This window comes from Cricetulus griseus, chromosome 8 (assembly GCF_003668045.3).
Source record: "Cricetulus griseus strain 17A/GY chromosome 8, alternate assembly CriGri-PICRH-1.0, whole genome shotgun sequence".
In the NCBI taxonomy this organism is placed as follows: domain Eukaryota; kingdom Metazoa; phylum Chordata; class Mammalia; order Rodentia; family Cricetidae; genus Cricetulus; species Cricetulus griseus.
Genome location: NC_048601.1, coordinates 45980066 through 45999687, shown reverse-complemented (window position 1 = coordinate 45999687; position 19622 = coordinate 45980066). Strand labels below are relative to the sequence as shown.

At 39.9% G+C, this 19622-nt stretch overlaps 1 protein-coding gene across 10 annotated transcripts in view; it reads left to right on the top strand.

The window, feature by feature from the left end:
• Mitf (melanocyte inducing transcription factor) overlaps positions 1-19622 on the top strand; it is a 213205-nt gene that overhangs the window by 124845 nt on the left and 68738 nt on the right. For 7 of the 10 annotated variants that reach the window (XM_027428958.2, XM_027428957.2, XM_027428950.2 and 4 more), the window contains one exon: positions 7447-7696. The exons of 1 other annotated variant lie outside the window; for it this stretch is intronic. In XM_027428958.2, coding sequence (XP_027284759.1) covers positions 7447-7696 — 250 coding nt within the window. The remainder of the gene's footprint in view (positions 1-7446; positions 7697-19622) is intronic. 2 more of the 10 variants (XM_027428951.2, XM_027428949.2) reach the window with 1 other exon arrangement.

Here is a 19622-nt window from a genome sequence, read left to right as displayed (position 1 = left end):
TGGCAGTGTGGCTAGCTAAGGTCAGGAAAAGACAGGTTACACATCCTCAGTCTAAAAATTCACAGTGCTCTGAAATCCAGAACTTTGGAGTACTTCTGTGTCATAAGGCAAAATCTATATTTGACCTCTTGTGATAAGTTGCCATCAAAAAATGGACTCATCTAAAGCTATCATATAAAATGACCTCTAGTCTGTATGTGTAAGGAGTACATGAAACATGAGTGGATTTCATGTGTAGACTTGGTTCTGCCCTCTAGGTTTCTCATTATAAGTGTGTAAATGTTACAGAATTGAAAGATACCTTCATGCACTTTAGATACTAAGGAATGAACAACCACTGCATTGTGTGAATTGTCTTGGGCATAATGCTGATTTTCCTTTTTAAGAGATGCTGAGATGTTTTTTCTTTAAAGTACAACAGACTGTATGTGTTCATTTGTTTACATGTAAAATATCTTATTGGCTAGATGCCATATGTCAGAGAGAATATGCAGTATTTTTCTGAGATTGTGTCACCTCACACAACACAGAGAGAAAGAGATATACAGAGACACACACAGACACAAACACAGAGAGACAGACACAGATACATACACACAGACACAGATAGACACAGACGGACAGACACACACACAGACAGACTCTCTCTGTCTCTCTGTCTCTCTGTCTCTATCTCTGTCTCTCTCTCTCTCTCTCTCTCTCTCTCTCTCTCTCTCTCTCTCTCTCTCTCTCACACACACACACACACACACACACAGTCCATTGATTTTCCTACAGACATTTTAACTTCAGGATTTTTTTTAAATGCTGAATAATATTCTGTATTTGTTTTTCCAGATCTAATTTGGTTATGGAGTCTTTGATTTTGGTGGTGGACAAGTATGGTAATATATTATTTATGATTCATTAAAGCTTCCCTGAGGATTCAGAAAGCAAAGTCAGCCTCAAGCCATAGAAATCAGGTATTCACCTTTAATCTCAGCAGCCAGAAGCTAGGATGGTGGTACACACCTTAATCCTAGGACTCAGGGTTAAGAGGTAGATGGATCTCTCTGAGTTCAAGGCCACCCAGGGATACGAGAGATTGAATCAGACTAAAAGAGTAACAGATCACATGCTTTTAATCTCAGCACTAGAGGGCTATAAAAGATTGAAGAAGGGTCTTCAGTATTCAGTAGGAGGTATTGATTCTCCAGCCACATTGAAGATAGGAAAGCTAAGTGTCTAGGAGGATAGGAAGACACTGAGGTGTCAGGATTCTCAGCCATGCTGAGAAGAGGCAGCAATCTGAGGCTTGGTGAAGAGCTCATATGTGAATCAGCCCTTTCATCCTGAGCTAGAGGTGAGAACTAGTGGCCGGCTGCTTTGCCTTTCTGATCATCAGCTTAAAGTTTGAACCCCAGTACCAGTTTCTGGATCTTTTTTTTTTATTTATGTTACTGACAAGTGAATAAAATATATTCTATATTGAAATTGTAAAATTTGACATGAAGCTCTACAGCTTCTGTCCTGAATGGCTTTTCTAACTGGATAGATGTTCATTGAGTTATTGTATAGACTTTGAATCTGGTTAATTTTTGGTATGTGATGTTTTTATTTCTCAGTTCTGGGATTCTTAGACATATCAAACTAACTTAAACTAGAATAGAGATGACCTGGCTTTTCTGAATCACTGTTTAGGGTTAGTCCAGAATTACAAAGAATTCGGGGGTGGCTTGATCCATATTTTCCTTGCCATCTGGACACAATGCCCTCCTTTTATGCTCCCTACCCTGTGGCCCTTGTCACTTTTTTTTTTTTTTTTAACTTCACATTGCTGTTTCTAGTTTGGGTCTCGTCTCTCATAGATGCAAGAAAATCTAGGTTTACTTCCTGCCAGATTTCTGAATGTAAAGTAGAGTTACCTCATTCCGAAATTCCTGTCAGAAGCAGTACCCTCTGTACCATGGTAACATTCTGGCCCCTTTCTGACCCTCTTGCCAGCAAACGGATAGACTGATTGGCTAGGCCTACTGTGAGCATCCATGAGCTGAAAGTAAGGGAGGCCGGTTTCGAAAAGTCAAATCAGTGGCACAGGATTCTGAGTAGGCCTGCATAATGGGTGGGGCCAGTAAGCTTCAACTGCTGTCTGTGAAATTGGGTGCAACCCATTCACCAATCCTTACATCAGGATGCACACTTTCATCTAGGTTTCAATCTGCTGTTATAAACGTTGGGCCTTGGTAGATATATTCTAAGCATGCAGTGATTAAATATGAAGCATTTAAGTAGTCTTTAATCTGCCACAATGTTGTCTAGACAAGTGACTGAGCATGCTCTGTGATTGGGGCAATTGTCTGAGTACATATAGAAAAACTTCATTACTTTAAAAAGTTCTTGTCAATAGTTGGGTGTGAGTGAAAATCCACATTGGACAGAATGAGCAAGAATTGGAGAGTGTGGGGCTCAGGGATGGCTCCAAGGTTAAGAGTGCTTGTCAGAAGACCTGAGTTCAGTGTCTATAACGCCAAACAGGTGGCTCACAACCACCTGTAACTATCTTAGGAATCTAATGCCGTTAGCTTCCACAGGTGCTCACATGACCATGCATGTGTTCACATACACACACACACAACACACACACACAGAGAGAGAGAGACAGACAGAGAGAGAGAGAGAGAGACAGAGAGAGAGAGAGAGAGAGAGAGAGAGAATTAAAACATGAAAAAAATGGAGTGTGTGTTCTAGTGGAAGCTTCATTTGAAGAACAGAAACTTAAGTGTGGCGTTTCACCTCTTTTGTATACTTCCAGTGGTCTGCCTCAGAGGGGAGTTCCTGTAAAAGTCCCAGGCATCAAGAGTGTGTCAACCCCTAGTGGTGTCTGTGCAAAATGGAGATAAGTTATGGTGATAAAATGAGGAAATAGCAAAGTTCACATGTTGGCTTATGACGTCTCTTTTTGTTTTTAATTTTTTAATTAAATTTTTTCATGTAATATTTTTGATCATATTCTTTCTTCGCTCTCAGATCCTCCCCCTCCCTATCTACACAACTTCTGTTCCTTCTCTTAAAAAGAAACCCTAAGTCAAAATAAACAAAATAGCATACACACACACACACACACACACACACACACACACACACACACACACACACACACACACACACACACACACACACACACCCCCAGAGAGTCCATTTTGAGTTGGCCTTCTACTTCTGGGCATCCAGCCTTCCATGGAGTGTGGTTGATATACCCAGTGTCACTCAACTGGAGAAAACAGATTTTCCCTTCCCTGGAAACTACCAATTGCAATAGCTTCTTGATCAGCCATGGGGCTTTGCACCTACATCCCCTTCTGCATGCTGGGACTTTTGTCTGGTTTGAACTTATGTGGATTTCTATTACAGTCTCTGTGAGTTCATGTGTGCATCAGCCCTGTTGTATCTGGAAAATACTATTTTCCTGCAGTTGTCCACCACCTCTGTCTGTTAAAATCTTTTTGCCCTTCTGAATAGATCCTTTAGCCTTGAAGGGAGGACTGAGTACCAGTTCGGTTTCTTCATATTTAATGACATAAGAATATAATGCCCTTGACAATAAGGTCTTACTGTCAGGTTGTGGCGTATAACTGATTTGATTAGCAATAGAGATTGGGTAGATAGTTAAGTACCAGGGAGAAAGAGTTGACACTTCTTCCAAAGAAGAAGAAATAGAATATAGTGGTATAAAGGAATAAAGAGTAAATTAGAATAGGAAGTACAACTCCATTCCACTTTGTGGCCTCCTCCTTGACTAGCATGGAGGAAGTCTCACGCTCAGGGAATTTGTTTGGCCAGTGTCAGCAAATGCACTTGCAGCCATGCCTATGGGATTTTCTTTCTGAGAAGAGTAATATACACTTTTCCATGCAGAACTAGATCAGAATCCAGAAGTCTAGACAATTGACTTCTTCTGAAGGCATCTGTGAGAATTAGTGTGGCCAGGGCTTTCACTGTGGGGTTAGAAGCCAGGTGTCCCTAGCACCTGGTAGTCATTATTTGTTGAATCAATGAACTTCACGTAATCGGGTTAAAAGGAATCATACTCATGGAATTAGGATTATCTAGCTAGAGCTGAGGTTTGTAGGCTCAACAATGAGCCCAGTTAGCTATTAAAATTAGATACACTCCGGTATCTCTGGATATATGTTGTTAGTGGCTCTGTCAGGAAGCCCCCCTTCTTAAAAGTAGCCATTCCAGCCACTTGGAATATTCATTAGCTAAGCTTTCATTCCTTACTAACCCTTTCATAAACTCACAAACCATGCTCTCTTGTTCTGTGAGTGGATTATATTCTAGTTGTGTCTGTCTTTGTCTACGAGGTTATAATTGTGGATTTAGTTGTTTCTAAGATAAGTGGACACTCAAAAGATGGCAAGCCAAAGCTGAGAATCTGGTAGTCATGTCCCACAATGTGGAAATATCCTACAGGGCATGTGTATGTAGTGAAATAACCCCAATGCTTCCTACCTCCTTTAGAAGCCTTGTTAAAATGTCAGTTGGCTGAGTTTTATTCTATTTTCTATAAATGTAAACTATGTTTACTATTGTTTCTTTCATAAGGTTCCCCATATCCGTATCGTCCTATTGAACAGGTCTGTATTGTTTCTTTCCTGATAGACTATTATAGAAGCTACTTTAAATGGTTTTGTTATTGAGGTTAAAGTATGAAGCCTTAGTGGGTTGCTCACTAATAATTTTAATTTGTCTCTGGGATGCTTTATTGTTAATTGAAAGGATTCCCCTCCCCTGGTATTGCAGCCAGTGGGTTGTCTTGTGCAGTTAATTAGCACGATTATGCCACAGCTCCATTTGCACCCACACAAAGGTTGGCTCTTGTTTTTATCAAAAGGATCATTCTCTCTGAGAATGCTTGTACCTGACAGGCTTTGAATAGCCAGACCACTTGTTTCTTTTTAAATAGCCACCTCCCATCTTTTCTTGGCTTAGGAAAGTACATTTGAGCTTTGAAGACGCACTCCAAAGTGGGAAATACATTTTCTTCGGATGCTCTTTTTGGCAGTGAATAGATGATTTTAGATGAACAGACCGACGAATGGTTGGGGAGCTTTTTGGTTGTGTGGAGGAATGTACAATGTTAAGATAATAAGCAAAGTGTAGATGCCACTCTCTCGGTGTTCTGTGTATTTATAGGGAATGCAAGAGAAACAGCAGAAGAAAGATGTTTTATGTGTGGGGCTGTTGAAGACACCCAGAAGAGCTGATACCCTGGATTAGGACACTGTAATCCCTTCTTGTAGTTGAAATATTGTCTGATAGATCAAGTCACCTTTCTTCTAGCCTAGTGGTGATGCTGATCCCCTGTCATTTTGCCACTTTCTGTAGTGTCTAGTGCATATATATTGCCACTGAAAAAAATACTTTAGTTTTATTGTAGCTTAAAGGAGAAAAGTTAAAAGACAATTGATTTTCCTGAGTTGATCCTCACTCAAGCAAATGTTGTTGTCCTACACATTCCCTGCTAGGCACTTTGTGCACTTACACACACATGCTGGGCTTACTCTGCATCAGCCTGTAAATGCATATTGGAATCCAAATTTGTGACTTATGCTTACTGCATGCATATCCTACTTTGCTGTTCCGTTTGCATTTTTAAAGAAATAAGGTACTATGTTGCTGAATTCATGTCATAATTTACTTAATTAGCTATGGTCTCATTTGAAGGGAAAATTAGGTGACTCCGGATATTTTTGAAATCTTTAAAAGCCTTTATATTTGTGAATTCTTCCACTTTTGAGTTCTTTCAACAATTACATGTCAAGGAACTTTCTGAAACAAAATGAATAATTTATTTTTAGCTTTTAGATGTAATTTTCATAAAGGATAATAGTAATACACTATCATTATGCTTTTCTTGTCATGAACATGGTTTGCTTTTTAATTGGATACTACCTAGAATGATATTTTTCACCTGGATTTAAAAACTATTGTATAATTTTATTCATATCAGCAGATTTGTTTTTATGGCATTTTAGTGAATGCATGATATTACATTTTATGAATTATTATAATTTACTGACTTTCTGTATGGAAAATAAGCTTCTGGGCTGTTTAGGGGACTACGTGATAGTGTGACACAAATCTTTGTCCTGCAGCACACCTGTTACTTGTCCTTTGGTTATTCACAGAGGTAGCCAGGGGCTTCAGGACTTTTGTCTGTGGTAGGAAGGTAAACACAGTGTGGGGTTTGTGCTCAAGAGGCAAGTTAAGTTTAGATGCCATTCCTAAAGTGTGATGGATGCAAATATTCATATTTTTCTCTTTCCAGAAGCCAAAATATTGTTTTATAAGGTTGCATAGAGATTTGAATAATTATAATTAAGTTTGATTCCTATACTGGATGATAATAATTGCAAGCATAAACATATAGCAGGGCAATGATCATTGTAGGTGGGGATTATGGGCACTGCTGTATTTAACTCTCACAACACCAGTAAGTCCTTAGGAGGGAAGGCTTTTGATACAAGTGGTACAGTACAGTGGTACAGATACTTAAAGAATATAAGCCCACTTTAATAAATAGCGAAAATGCGGTATACAGCTCTTCCAGGTATGGAAAACCAGGCAGAAAGAGGTTAATTATCTGTGCATATCACAGAATTGGCAAGATAAGCAACCCAAAGCCTCACCTAGGGAAAATAGGAACTCTTTTTTTTTCTCACCTTCCTCGCATTTAAGCATGTTAGATAATAGTGAACAGAATGAGTCCCTGACCTTTAGAAGTAGACCTCATGGAGAAAGCACAGAACACTGATGCCGTGGACATGCCCAGATGAGTCAGTCACAAGGAAAGACACACAAAGAAAACTAGGAGGAAAAGAGTTGGGTTGTCAGTGCAGCTTCTCTTCTGTCCCTTGCTCAAAACAGGGGTGGAGTGCAGTATCAATGTCTGGTTCAGATGCTTCTTCATTAATGATTTGTTTCATTTGTTGTCTTCAAAAATCTTTCCTGTAACAGTGTTTCCTTCCTAGCAACCATATTAGACATCTTCAAGGAATTTAGATAACATGTAGGAGTCCTTGGTTACTTAGACTTAGCTATTTAAGACAGCAAGTCAAGTAATTTGTTTTTAACTGTGGAGACTTGGGTGCCATTGAGATGGATGGCTTCTAGTTGCTGCATATGGTGGTGTTTTATTCAGTGGTGTGTGGCATAAATGTCAAAAAGAAATAAGTGATTTGGTAAAAATACCTAGACGCAATCAGCCTGACTTGTTTAATTCAACTCCTAATGACTAGAATCCTGTCACCTCTTGATTTTCAATTACATGGAGTGCCGTGCCTTGCCTTGATTATATCTGTGCAGACTCACCTCCCAGTTTGGTGGCATTTAGGATATCCCGCGATGCAGGTGATGGGTCTCATCAGGATACTAAATGGTGTGTGCCTTCTGGTTTCCCCACAGCAGTTCCGCAGAGCATCCTGGGGCCTCCAAGCCTCCATTAAGCTCCTCCAGTATGACATCACGCATCTTGCTACGCCAGCAACTCATGCGTGAGCAGATGCAGGAGCAGGAGCGCAGGGAACAGCAGCAGAAGCTGCAGGCAGCCCAGTTCATGCAACAGAGAGTGCCTGTGAGTCAGACACCAGCCATAAACGTCAGCGTGCCCACCACCCTTCCCTCTGCCACCCAGGTGCCGATGGAAGTCCTCAAGGTATGTGAGTGTTGCCCCTGTGTTTGGACTGAGCCTGTCCCTTTTCCAGCCCTATGTGTCATATTCGCTGGACTGTGACTTTGCTTGTTTTGGTATTAGATTCTTATTTATAAGCATCATGCCCAGTGGTTCCTATGAGGCTTTGTCTTTTAAAAGAAGGATTTGGACTAACTGTATAGGTTATAGCAACCCGTGAATGGTGGAAATGTTTTCATGACCAATCCCAAATGGGATCTGCTGTTTTCTATAATGAGCAACATTTCTCAGTCTTGTTTTTGGAAATGGTTTCAAGCGTAAGAGTTATCTGAAAGAGGCCTCTTCTAGAAACTTGTGTGTATGTTTTCACAAATGCTTTCCGGGGCCACACTTTAACTTTGCTCTTCAGTTAGCAAATCCTGCTGACCCTAAGAGCTAATTGTTTCAGAAAGTCTTTTCAGAAAGAAGACTGTGGTCAAGCACTGTCTGTGCCTTAACAACCAGACCTCATAATCCTTTTACTGAAGTGAGCTGTCTGCTTTGGGTCTCTTTGATATCTTGCTAGAGTGGAAACTGCAGGAGCTTGTTAACGTCCTTCCATCAGGGACACATAGCTTCCTAATTATGAGAGGAAGTTGTAGCCGCTCTGACCATAGACCTCCGTCTCCCACATTGTCCTCCCTGCCACATGGGGAGTTGCCTTGCTTCATAAACATTTCAATTTGTAAATACGACTGGTTCCAGAAAATCTAGAAGTGGGGAAGCCTCCTTGTTTTTCATTTATTATTATTATTATTTTACCCATCCGCCTAATTGATTGATTGTGAAGAGCCAAGTGTTCCTGTTCAGTAAGCAATGTGAACTCCTCAACCTGCACATGCATTGTCAGTCTTTGCTTTACCCTTGTGCTTAGAAAAAAGAAAATCCATCCATCTCCCCCTACTTAAAGTTTATTCTTAAAGTGAACAGGAGTGATGTGCTACACACAGGCTCCTTCAGGAATTCTTTAACAATGACTTTAAAGTCGCACACATATATTTACAAAGACTTTCAAATTTAAGGATACCATTATGGAACCCTTAGGTAGAGAAACCAGTTGAAATTTTGCTAATAAAGCAAAAATGATGCAACTGGTTTCCGCATAAAATTTTACTTTAACATGACTGAAATTCTGAGCAATGCCACAATTATGACTCTTAGTCTTCTATCACCCTATCAAGCAAAAGCATCTTTTTGCCATAGAATGAACTATATATGGACTCTCTCTGTTCTGCCTGAGTAGAACTTGAGAGTCCCCATTTGATTATTGTTTCCTGTTTGCGAGAGTCATGATCATTCTGTTTATACTTTATCTAAGCAGCATGACCTCTATAATCACAATGCAGAAACATGTATCTGTTTTATTCACTATAATCTTAAGATTTTTTTAACTGAAAAGCAAATTTTAGAGGTGGTGACATGGATTTGAGCATAGTGGTTTACATCCAGATAGAAGGTAATGTTTAATGTTATATTGTAGTATTTAAATTGAAATAGATTTTCCTATTAGAGTGGTTATATGGGGTGGTGGATAAATTACCATAAAATAAATGTGTAGGAACATCATTTCAATATTATCCTAAAGTTTGCTTAATTCTTAAATGTTTAAAATATTTTCTAGCCTTATTACAATTAACATGTAAATTAAACAACTTAATAATTTATGCATTTTCCCTTATACTCTGTTTATTCTGGTAACACTGGATTGAACTGTAGTCCCCCCACAACTAAAGAATACCAGAAAAATGCCCCAAGTTAAAGCAAAAATAAATTATTAGAGCTAAAAGACAGGACCCAATCAAATTAAATTATTGTCTATCATACTCAACAGTCATTACCTCTACTTTAACTTTAGAGTGTTTCTCCTTTGGCTATGTAAGAGTCAAGTGTGTCCCATAAAGGAGAAGGACTTGTTGGGCTAACATCCTGTGGGGAGCTAGTAGCTGTTCAGATCAGTTTTGCTGCTTCTAAGGACCAAATGTAAACAGGATTTCATTCATCTGAGGCAATATTGTAAAACATTCAAACATAAATGTTAAGGCAAGTTTCCGTTGGTGATTCCTTGAGAAATGTAAGACTTCATGCTTTATAAAAATAGTTTCATAAGCTTAGTGTATGAAAATACCATGAAATGCTTCATAGAAATGCAACCAGCAGTGCTCTCTCCCTTTTTCTTTTGTTCCTTTTAAATCATACAACACAGTTTCATGAAGTGGCTATAGAGAAACAGTTGATTTGTTTGATCTGGAAAAATTTTCGTGAATTTGTATCTTCAAAACATTAGTAATGGAAACACAGGCTGATTACATGCATTTTGAAAGTGATCTATTACATTAAACACATTTTTTTTCTGGTGGTATAGCCTCAGTGAGATATTGATTTCATTTTTAAAGCATTAAGGGGCATGGTCAGTGCATACCACTTCTCAGTGAAGGCAGATGGGTGCTGAGGTGGAGAGTGCACATTAGGGCTCTCTATTTCCCAGTGTATTTGTTAGAACATGCTAGAAGAAAGGCCAACATTCAATTTTCACATGCACACACACAAAGTCCTGTCACCAGTAACCCACTATCAGTGGATTGAACTACTCATTTTGACAAGTGAAATCGGTGTTTTCAGGTTAATCCCTTTCCTTGGCAGCATTTTACTTAGACTACGGAACTCTGTGAAGCATGGTTAAAAATTGTTGACATCTGAAAAGTTAGGACACACTGGAATTTGTATTAGAGAGTGGAAATTCCCATATTTTCTTCCTCAGGACTTGGCCATTGTTCATGCATTCTGTTCTGTTCTGTATTCTATATTGATTTCACTAATTTATGTGTCTATTTGTCATATTAATTTCACATTGGATGTCATGGAGTGTTGGCTTTTATTGTAGGCATTTGTACATTAGTGAGCTGTTGACTTGGTTTCTTAAGAACAAGCTAAACAATTTGGGAGGGAAACTCGAGCATGCTTCTTTACATAAATAGTGACACTATGGGTGCATAATAGATTTTTCACAATTGTGAACACAAACGGTATTTCAAATTGTGGATTTAAAAAATTGCTGGGGATTTTTTGTGAAGCACTTTCTTTTCTAGGTAGAATTTTCCAGCAGGTGAGCCATACAGAACTGAAGTTTGAACTTGATATAAACGAAATCAGAGTCACCAGGGACAGACCTTTAGTCATGGTGGGTCTCACAGATGCAGCAGCAGCACAGTCCTGACCGTGGACTTGGTGCTCTCATGCTCACTGAGCCTCTCCTGTTACTGGCTCATCTCCCTCTATTTTATTGATTATTGGAGCAGCTGCTACTGTGATCTGAGACTGTCAAATTCTTCCACACAGACCCTGGCAGTGTGCCGCCTAATAGTAGTTTATAGTTTGAATTCATTTCTCTGTTGGGAAACTTGTAGTTCCTAGTCTTGCTCCCTCCTTCCATTCTGTCTACTTAAGAGTATAAAGACTAGCTGTTCTTTCTGTTGTACATTAAATTTTCCCTTTTCTGTTTTGGAGAAAGTGTTGACAGATGTAAAAGAGTTCTGAATTAATTTTTAATTTTTTTTTCTGTTTTTCCAGATCATTTCAGGAATTGGGCAAATTGTTTACCAATTAGAAATAATACTTGCTGTTCATCAAGCACAGACATGCTTTTTGCAGGACGCTGCATGTTGTAAACTGTTCATCCGGGCATTTGTGGGAGAGGGGATGGTTGTCTCATCAACAGTGCCCATTGAAGTGCAAACTCTAGTGAGTGCTGGCTGCAGACTCTACTTACTCATTGTGCGTGTTAGGTAAAGGTAGTAGCTACATCCCAAACTCAATATGTAACTTCAGTTCCTGATTTATTTAGCCTGAATTGATGAGCCTCAGTCTCATTACAGTGGTTGTTCAATGTGGGAAAGACATGGCCTCTCTCAGATCAGCTTGCTTTGCTCTCCTGAGTGGGGATCTGTATCTGTCTCCAGAAGATATGACCTGCTGGGTCTGAGTCATGTACTGATTCCATGTTCATATATGTAAGCTGTAGTCGGTATGATATATATGGTCTGCACACCTTGATTTCAGAGGTTTATAAATATTTGTGCCCTTGTAATTTTGCATAAAACTACATGTCTTTAAGACCACATCATTATTTACAGGAAGGAGACTCAGTTTCCTTCTACAAACAGCTTTTCCTGCCCCAAAGACACAGAGGGTCAGACTTGTTCATTGTCACCTGTAAGGTAATTTTACTTATTTTTAAAGCCCAGTCAGTGATTTTTGGAAATTGTAGGCTGTGTTTGTTAGCATCCAACAGATTTCTACTATGGGAGGTAAAATTCACTAGGAAGTGTGTAAATTGCCTTGTTTCCTGTAGGACCATTCTGCCATTTCCTACTTTGCAATTCTATGTTGCCTTTCACAGGGGCATATCTTGAAGAGATGCAGTAGGCAGGGTTGGGCATGTATACATAGCCCTATGTGTGTCTCTTCTACATTGTCTCTACTTTTGAGACTGCACCCCCCCACCCTGTTCTTCTTTGGGTCAAGTGGGGACTCTCATTTTGTCACCAAAGCCAGTTGATGGTGCTGGTGTGCACAAATGCCAGTTTGCTTGGCACTACCTGGGAGTCATCCATGTCCCATGTTGCTTGGAAATCTTACTGGAGTCTCCAATCATAAAGAGTCGCTAATGTCAGGGCTAGCCCACAAAGATGTTCCACTGAGCTGTCTTAAGTTGCACAATCCAACTTAGCACAGGCCAAAAGGGGACTTCAGTCCAAGTTCACTTAGTCTCTGTCTCTGTTTTTGTGATGGCTCAGTAGTGGTACAGTGTTTGCTGGACCAGGTCCTCCCTGCTTGCATTTGTAGGCAACTATCTACAGCAAAATGTCCAGCCTTACAAATTAGTTTCCATTTTTCTAAAAATATGCAAACATCAGCTCTAGTTGTGCTTTTACCTGGTAGTATCAGAAAAAAAAGAAAAAAAGAAAAAGAAAAAGGAAATGAGGAAAGAAAGGGATTCTCCTTTTATGAACTCAAAGCAAGTTTTATTATGTGGCTTGGGGCTCTATGTGGACAAGGGCTTTGATAGACTCTTGGATTTCAGCTGGCGGAGGGCAGCTGTGCATGGTGTACATGTGAACCACACAGCAGCTTGTCTTAGAGTAGGCAGGTCTTTAGTGTGTCTCCATGAGCCACTTGGAGTTACTGGAGGTATCTTGTGGATTTATGTGAGAGGAGGTGCCAGCTTGCTGCTTCTCATTTTGTCCTGTCAAAGGAAGGTACAGTCCACTTCCATCTATCACAATTCCCTATTAGTCATGGTAAGAGCACTATTATGAGGAAATTATTAAAGGACAGGACTCAGGGTGTGGGCCAGAACCAGGGTCAGGGGGTGAGTGTAGTTTAATGAACTCCTCACTGTGATTTCTCTTTAATGTGACAAGGCCTGTAGACCATACATACTCAACGAGGGTAATATCTTACTCCTAAGGGAAACAAAATTGGTTATTGGAGATCAAAAATATCCAGGGCTGAGAGATGGCTCAGTGGATAAGAGTGCTTCCAGTGCAAGCATGTGGTCCTGAGTTTAAATCCCTAGGACACACATGCAAAGCTGGGAGTGTCTGTATATGACCATAACTCTTGGTGATGGAAGGATAGACACAGGAAAATCCCTGCATTATTAGCCTCATTCCAGGTTCAATGAGAGAGCCTGTCTCAAGAGAATATTGCAGAGTAGTGGAGCAGTACACCTGACATCCTTTTCTGGCTTCCATGCTTACAACAGATAACAACATAAGATATTCACATATGCACATGCACAGGTACCAAACACATATTCATCACATTTTTTTGTTTTGTTTTGTTTTTTTTCGGGACAGGGTTTCTCTGTGTAGCTTTGGAGCCTATGCTGGCACTCGCTCTGGAGACCAGGCTGTCCTCAAACTCACAGAGATTCGCCTGCCTCTACCTCCCGAGTGCTGGGATTAAAGGCGTGCACCACCAACGCCCAGCTATCTGTCGCATTTTTATGACATACACACACACCCAACATAGGCACCACAGTTGTTTGTAGCCCTCCAAAGCTACAGCGCACAGCTAGGAAAACAGTGTTAGTGTGTCAGTTCAATTTTTGGGAAGGTGGGTCAGAAGAAGAGGGAATGGGCAGAATACCTGCAAGGTCTCAGAGGCACACTAATGAGGAAAGGTTGAACAGCATTGTTCTTGAGTCCGCAGAATGTCCTCTCTTTCCCTGTTGTACTTTGACAACATTTGTTAAGACTCCTATAGCTGAGGCTTCTGCATTCTGGCTGGGCATTGTCCCACAGTCACACTCGTGTTTAGCATAGGGCCATGGTACTGACTAATTTTCTCCCATCCCTCTTCTGTGAGGCTGTTGCTAGCATCCCCATTTCATGGATGCATGGATTGTCATGGAGGAGTTACACGGGTCTGAAAATCTCATAAAAGTCTGAGGTGTTGTCAGGATTTGAGCCCAGTCAGTTGGCTCCCTTGGCCCACTTGTAGTAGCTAGTATCTTTCTTGGCTTGAGCTTCAAGAGAAGAAGATAGCCATGTTCGGCCCCTCAGATGATGTGGCAACATATGAGTTGATAACATGTGTCCATCACAGAGCTTCTGGCTACGGCTTATAACGTTGGTAGGAATTATTTTGATGACAAGGTGGGAATGCAAGACAACTTCACTGGCTTCTGGAACTGATTGCGGGCACAATAGGTGATAGGTTGAAAACTTGACATTTTAGCTCATTATTTCAAAATATCCCTGTGGATATATAGGACTAGCCCAGGTGGGGAAACAGGCATATTGTTGAGCCCACATCCTATGCTCTCTACTATACCCCCACTCCTAGCCTTCTCTGTTGAATAACTAAATTTTCTTCCCTAGTCTCTAAGATATGTGAGATGTAGGATTTGACTGCGTTTTCCTACATAAGAATTCTGTCTAGCCACACTAACCTCGATGATAATTTTTGGATTAGTGATAGTTATCATTATGGGTGAAAAACCATGTAATAGGAGGTTTCTTACAAAGGCATCTGAAAATCCAAAGCCAGGATCACTTATATTCTAAAGAAGTTGGGGGCTCAGCCTATCCTAGTTCATGTGTATTATCTGTCTCTGTATTTACTAATACCTCTATGTGATTCTAAATGGTTTTTATTCACTCCCTATAAGAATTTCCCCCTGAAGTTATGATTCCATTTTTGTTGTTGTTGTTTCTTTTATTTTCCCTTGTCTCCTCCTTTCAGTATCAGAACATTTGCCGCTATTTTAGTCCTTAAAACCAGGACTTCATATCTGCTTGTTTTTCTATTTGCTGTTAAGTGAATGTCGGTTGTAATAATGATTACATTATTGCATGAGAAGGTCAGAATCCCCGTCACAAATGTTGCCTGTTTCATCTCAACACTTAAAGAAAGGATAGGCTTAAAGACTACTGATAGATGTAAGCATGCCTTAGAACAAGAGCAGATATGGACAAGTGTAAGCAAAATCTAAATTTAACTTCACCCTACTAAGATAAATGAATGGCATTTGTGTTAAAAATATGTAAATTAGCACAGTGGCTTTGCTAAAGGTTATAGCTGCCATCAGTACTAGAATATTGACTCTTGTCCTGAATGTGTCTCTTTTTATTGCCTTTTTGAGTATCAGCCTCAACAGCTTCTCAGATCTTGTTTATAATACCATAATTATGTGAGAAGAAGATGAAATAAGATTTGGTGTATAGAAAGCATACAAACCAAGATGCAGTTAACATAGAATGTTCTAGAAAGAATTGTTTTAATCATTGTTTTTAAAATTGATAATATTGGAAGATGGCCCAGATTGAATCGAAGGCAAATTGTTCATCCTGGAAATCTTAGGGGTGTTGCTGGGGTTGGATATAATGCTAATCAAAGGCTCTGTTACTGTTTTCCTTTAAACTAAATTTTGTGCTTTAGAGTGTGGGAATGATAGCGCAAATTGGTGAAAGGCTTGGCTTGCAACTTGTTAGAAGCTAAGCTTCACTCTGCACCCGGCCTACAATCTCAACTTAGGGAGGCAGAGATAGAAGGTTCATGGGAGCTCACATGCTACCCAGCCCAGATGAATTGGTGAGCCCCAGGTCCAGGAAAGGCTCTGTTTCAAAATATAAGATGTAGATTGGCAGGGGAAGACACTTGATGTCAATATCTAGCCTTTACATAAACACACATGTGCATGAGTGTCCACACACATATACACACATACATGAACTACAAAACCTAGGAGACTGGGTGTGTGCAGTTTATTTTATATAACTAAAATGGATGTCTTTAATGCATTTTACTTAAGAGTTCAGTGAATTCCTGTTCACCTACCACTTTCTGAGGCATACACTGCTTCTGATGGGTGGGTTTAGCAGACTCATGCACATCACACAGGTCTTGTAGTTTTCCTAGAAACAAGATAAAAAGGTTCAAGGATGCTGGCAATTAAAAATGAGCAAAAGGAATTTAATCACCCAGTTGTGAATGATTTTAAAGAGTTGTAAAGAGTCCTAAAATAAGAGGCACAATTCAAATTGCTCCCTCACCAGTGGCATACATAACTTCGTTGTAATCTCCCCTGTTGGCCCTGGTTTTTATATAATTAAATTTTAGAGCTTGGACATTTTGTTGAGACTAAATTAGAAGTGACAAACCAGAGACATTCCTTCCAGTTAGGAAAGGATTAACAAATTCTTATTGGCTAACTTGCAAATATGTAACATTTTTCACACTGCCTAAAGGTGACAAGATCAGCTCTGTTTTTCTAGTGAACTAGTAAAAATTAGATTAATAAGTACCAGGCAAAGAACCTTTTCTTTTGTCTTTGTTTTTTTTTCCCCCAAAGAAATCTTACCTTTGAGTACTCTAGCTGTGGAGATTGGCGCCTTAATTAGCCACATGTTCCTTTTACCTCCTGGGAAATAAGTACAGGCTAAAATTGGGGATCAAGACACAGACGTACATTGACTTAGCACACACCGCCAAGTAATTCATCAAGGAATGTTGGTAATTAGTCCTGCCTCTTTCAACTCTTGGCTTATTTTATAAAACTGGTTGATTTAAAATAATGCCTGCTGATGTATTGCCCACACGTTTTAGGACGGGGATTTGGCTCTTCAACAAAAGCGAGACTGTGAAGGGATGAAAATGCACCTCTTGGTTTTGTGTTTTCACAGATTCTGAAGGTCCATCTATGTCCCCTATTAACTTAGTCGCACTTTCTTTTAATTTACCCTATTCAGTATTTCTAGGGCCTTCTCCCTTTTGCTTTGGTGGAAAGAACGGGTGAGCAAACTTAAAAATTAAAATAAAATGCAAGCTCTCTTGGGGGTGGGGGTGGGTGTAAGGAGCTTGTCAAAGTGTGTCAGTTCAGTGTGGTTTGATGGAATTTAATTCGAATCCTTCATCTGGTGCAAGCAGCAGTAATGATCTTCTTGTATTGTTAAATGCTTGCTGATATTTATGGCAGACAGATTAATCTCAAGAGGTTGAGTTTCTGGGGTGAACAAGACCTTATGACTACAGCCTCAAAGCACGTGTAGTTAACTGTTTTAGTAGTAATAACCCAAATGTCAAATTCCCACGCTAAGTGATGTATTTACCATTATGCTTTGAGAGGTGGCTCACACTCAGAGCTGCTCTTGAAAATCTGGTGTTACCCTGAGTCCAGTAATGCACTGAGTGACCTTGGGCATGGTTTTCCTTCATGAATCTTGGTATCCTCATCTGTAAAATAAGGGTATTAAAGTCTTCTCTGGAGAGTCTGGAGAGGCAAATGAAGGGTCCACCTACACAGTAGCACACATCAAGTGGAATGTGAGCCCAGCTTAGACTTCAAATCCTTGGGTACTCTCATGAAAGAACAAAAAGAAACAGAGAAAATCAATTTTGATGCATTTTACATTACCCTATAATCTGGAATATTATTATTTCAACATGTTATATGAGAATTAGCCACAAAACTCTAAACTTTTTTTTTCCTTATTAAGTCTTTTATTGAGCTTCATGCTGTCCTCAAATTTGGGTACATATTTCATGTTTCCAACATATTGTAGTTTGGAGACTAAATTTCATCAGAATATCTTGACCTGAGTTTGGATCTCATAAAATTTACACTCAAAAGAGTATATTCATTTGCCAAAGTTGTTTTAGTCCTGTTTAAAAGATTTCCAGGAACTGGGCCTGGAAGAACTGGAATGAATTTTAATCCCTAGAACCTAGGAGCTAGACAAGACAACATGCATTGGTATAGGGAGATGGGAGGAGGAGACGAGAGAATCCCAGGAAACTCATGGGTCAGGTAGCCTGGTGTTCTAAGAACCACTCTTTGAAAAGGTTGGAAGGTAAGAAGCAAGAATTGGGTTTTCCTCTGAGTCTACACTTGTATGGTAACACACACACACCTAAAGTCACACACCTGAACACACACACACACACACACACACACACACACACACACACACACACACGATTAAAAAAAATATCCAGTAACTCAAATGAATATTTGTTTCAATTTAGGTCTACATGAGATAGAAATTTCAGCACCTTCTAAATTGACCTCAGTTGAAAGGCTGAGGATGGCTGTGACCTTCGGATTGAAGCCTTTAGCAAAGTGTTGAGTGCAAAGAAAGTCATGGATTCTGCTTTGTTGGTTATAATAAATTTATAATATATGGTGAGGGGAGATTGCTTGTTTGGTAGAGTGATTGTAATCATGAGGGCCCATGCTCAGTTCCAAGTAACCACATGAGAACCTGGGCAAGGACTCTGTGGTCATAATGTAGAAGGACAGACAGACAGACAGACCCCTGGGGTTTACTGGCCAGCCAGCTTAGCCTAATTAGTGAATCTAGACCAGTGTGAGACCCTGTCTCAAAAAACAAGGTGGATGGTCCCCCAAAGTTGAACTCTGGCCTCTGCATATCTACTCATGTGCATGAGTACCTATACACACACATGTATCTGCAAACACATGAACTTTATACACACAAGAACACACCTGCATACCCACATGTACATTCACACTTTACAGTGACCCATTTATCAATCATGGTACACAGTAATTATTACCATCATTCCTAAGTTGCAGTCTTCATGTGCCACTGTGAGAACTGCCCATACAGACACAATTCATTTACTCGTTTCACTCTCATAATTTTGACCCAAGTTCACGGTCACGTATCTTGCCTGGCTGCCATTTCCTGTTAAAAACAGCTCCTCCGGTAGGAGAGAGCAGTGAAAAGACACCCTCACCAGAGGTGCCAAGAGCCTTCCATTCAGACATGAGTGTGGAGGCAGCTCTTGACTTGTTAGTCACACATCTTACTCATGCTCTCAGTCCAGGTTCCTTTCCAACCTACACATGTCACACTTGCATAGCACTTATCCAGCCTGCTGAAGATGTCTGAAACTCTGGGAATGCATAAACACTTCATCAGTGTTCCTGGTGTCAAGGAGACACTGAAGTATAAGTAAGATGAGTTATCCCCATTTGTTATATAATGAACATTGGATAGTGGCTTTAGTACTATTTGCTTTGCATGGGGTTTTATGTGCGATATTTTCTTTTCTTTTCTCATTTAACTTTGAGAGCATTTTAAGGGAATTTCAGCACAGCCCATAGTTCAACAAAACAATACTTATTCAGCAGGCACCCAAGTTTTCTGTTCTCATGCTAATTCTCATCCATTTTTTTAAACCAGAAATAATTCACCTAAGGTGATAATTTATTTTGTTAAATACCTTCTTATTCCTAGTGCAAAGAATGAGTCCATTATATTGGGATTAGTGCACTGTGGACAGACTTCTGTTCCTTCTGTAATTCCAAGAGCCTACAAAGTACCAGCGCACTTACAAGCATGGAAGGCAAGACTGGGAAAACATTCCTGATGTTATGGCT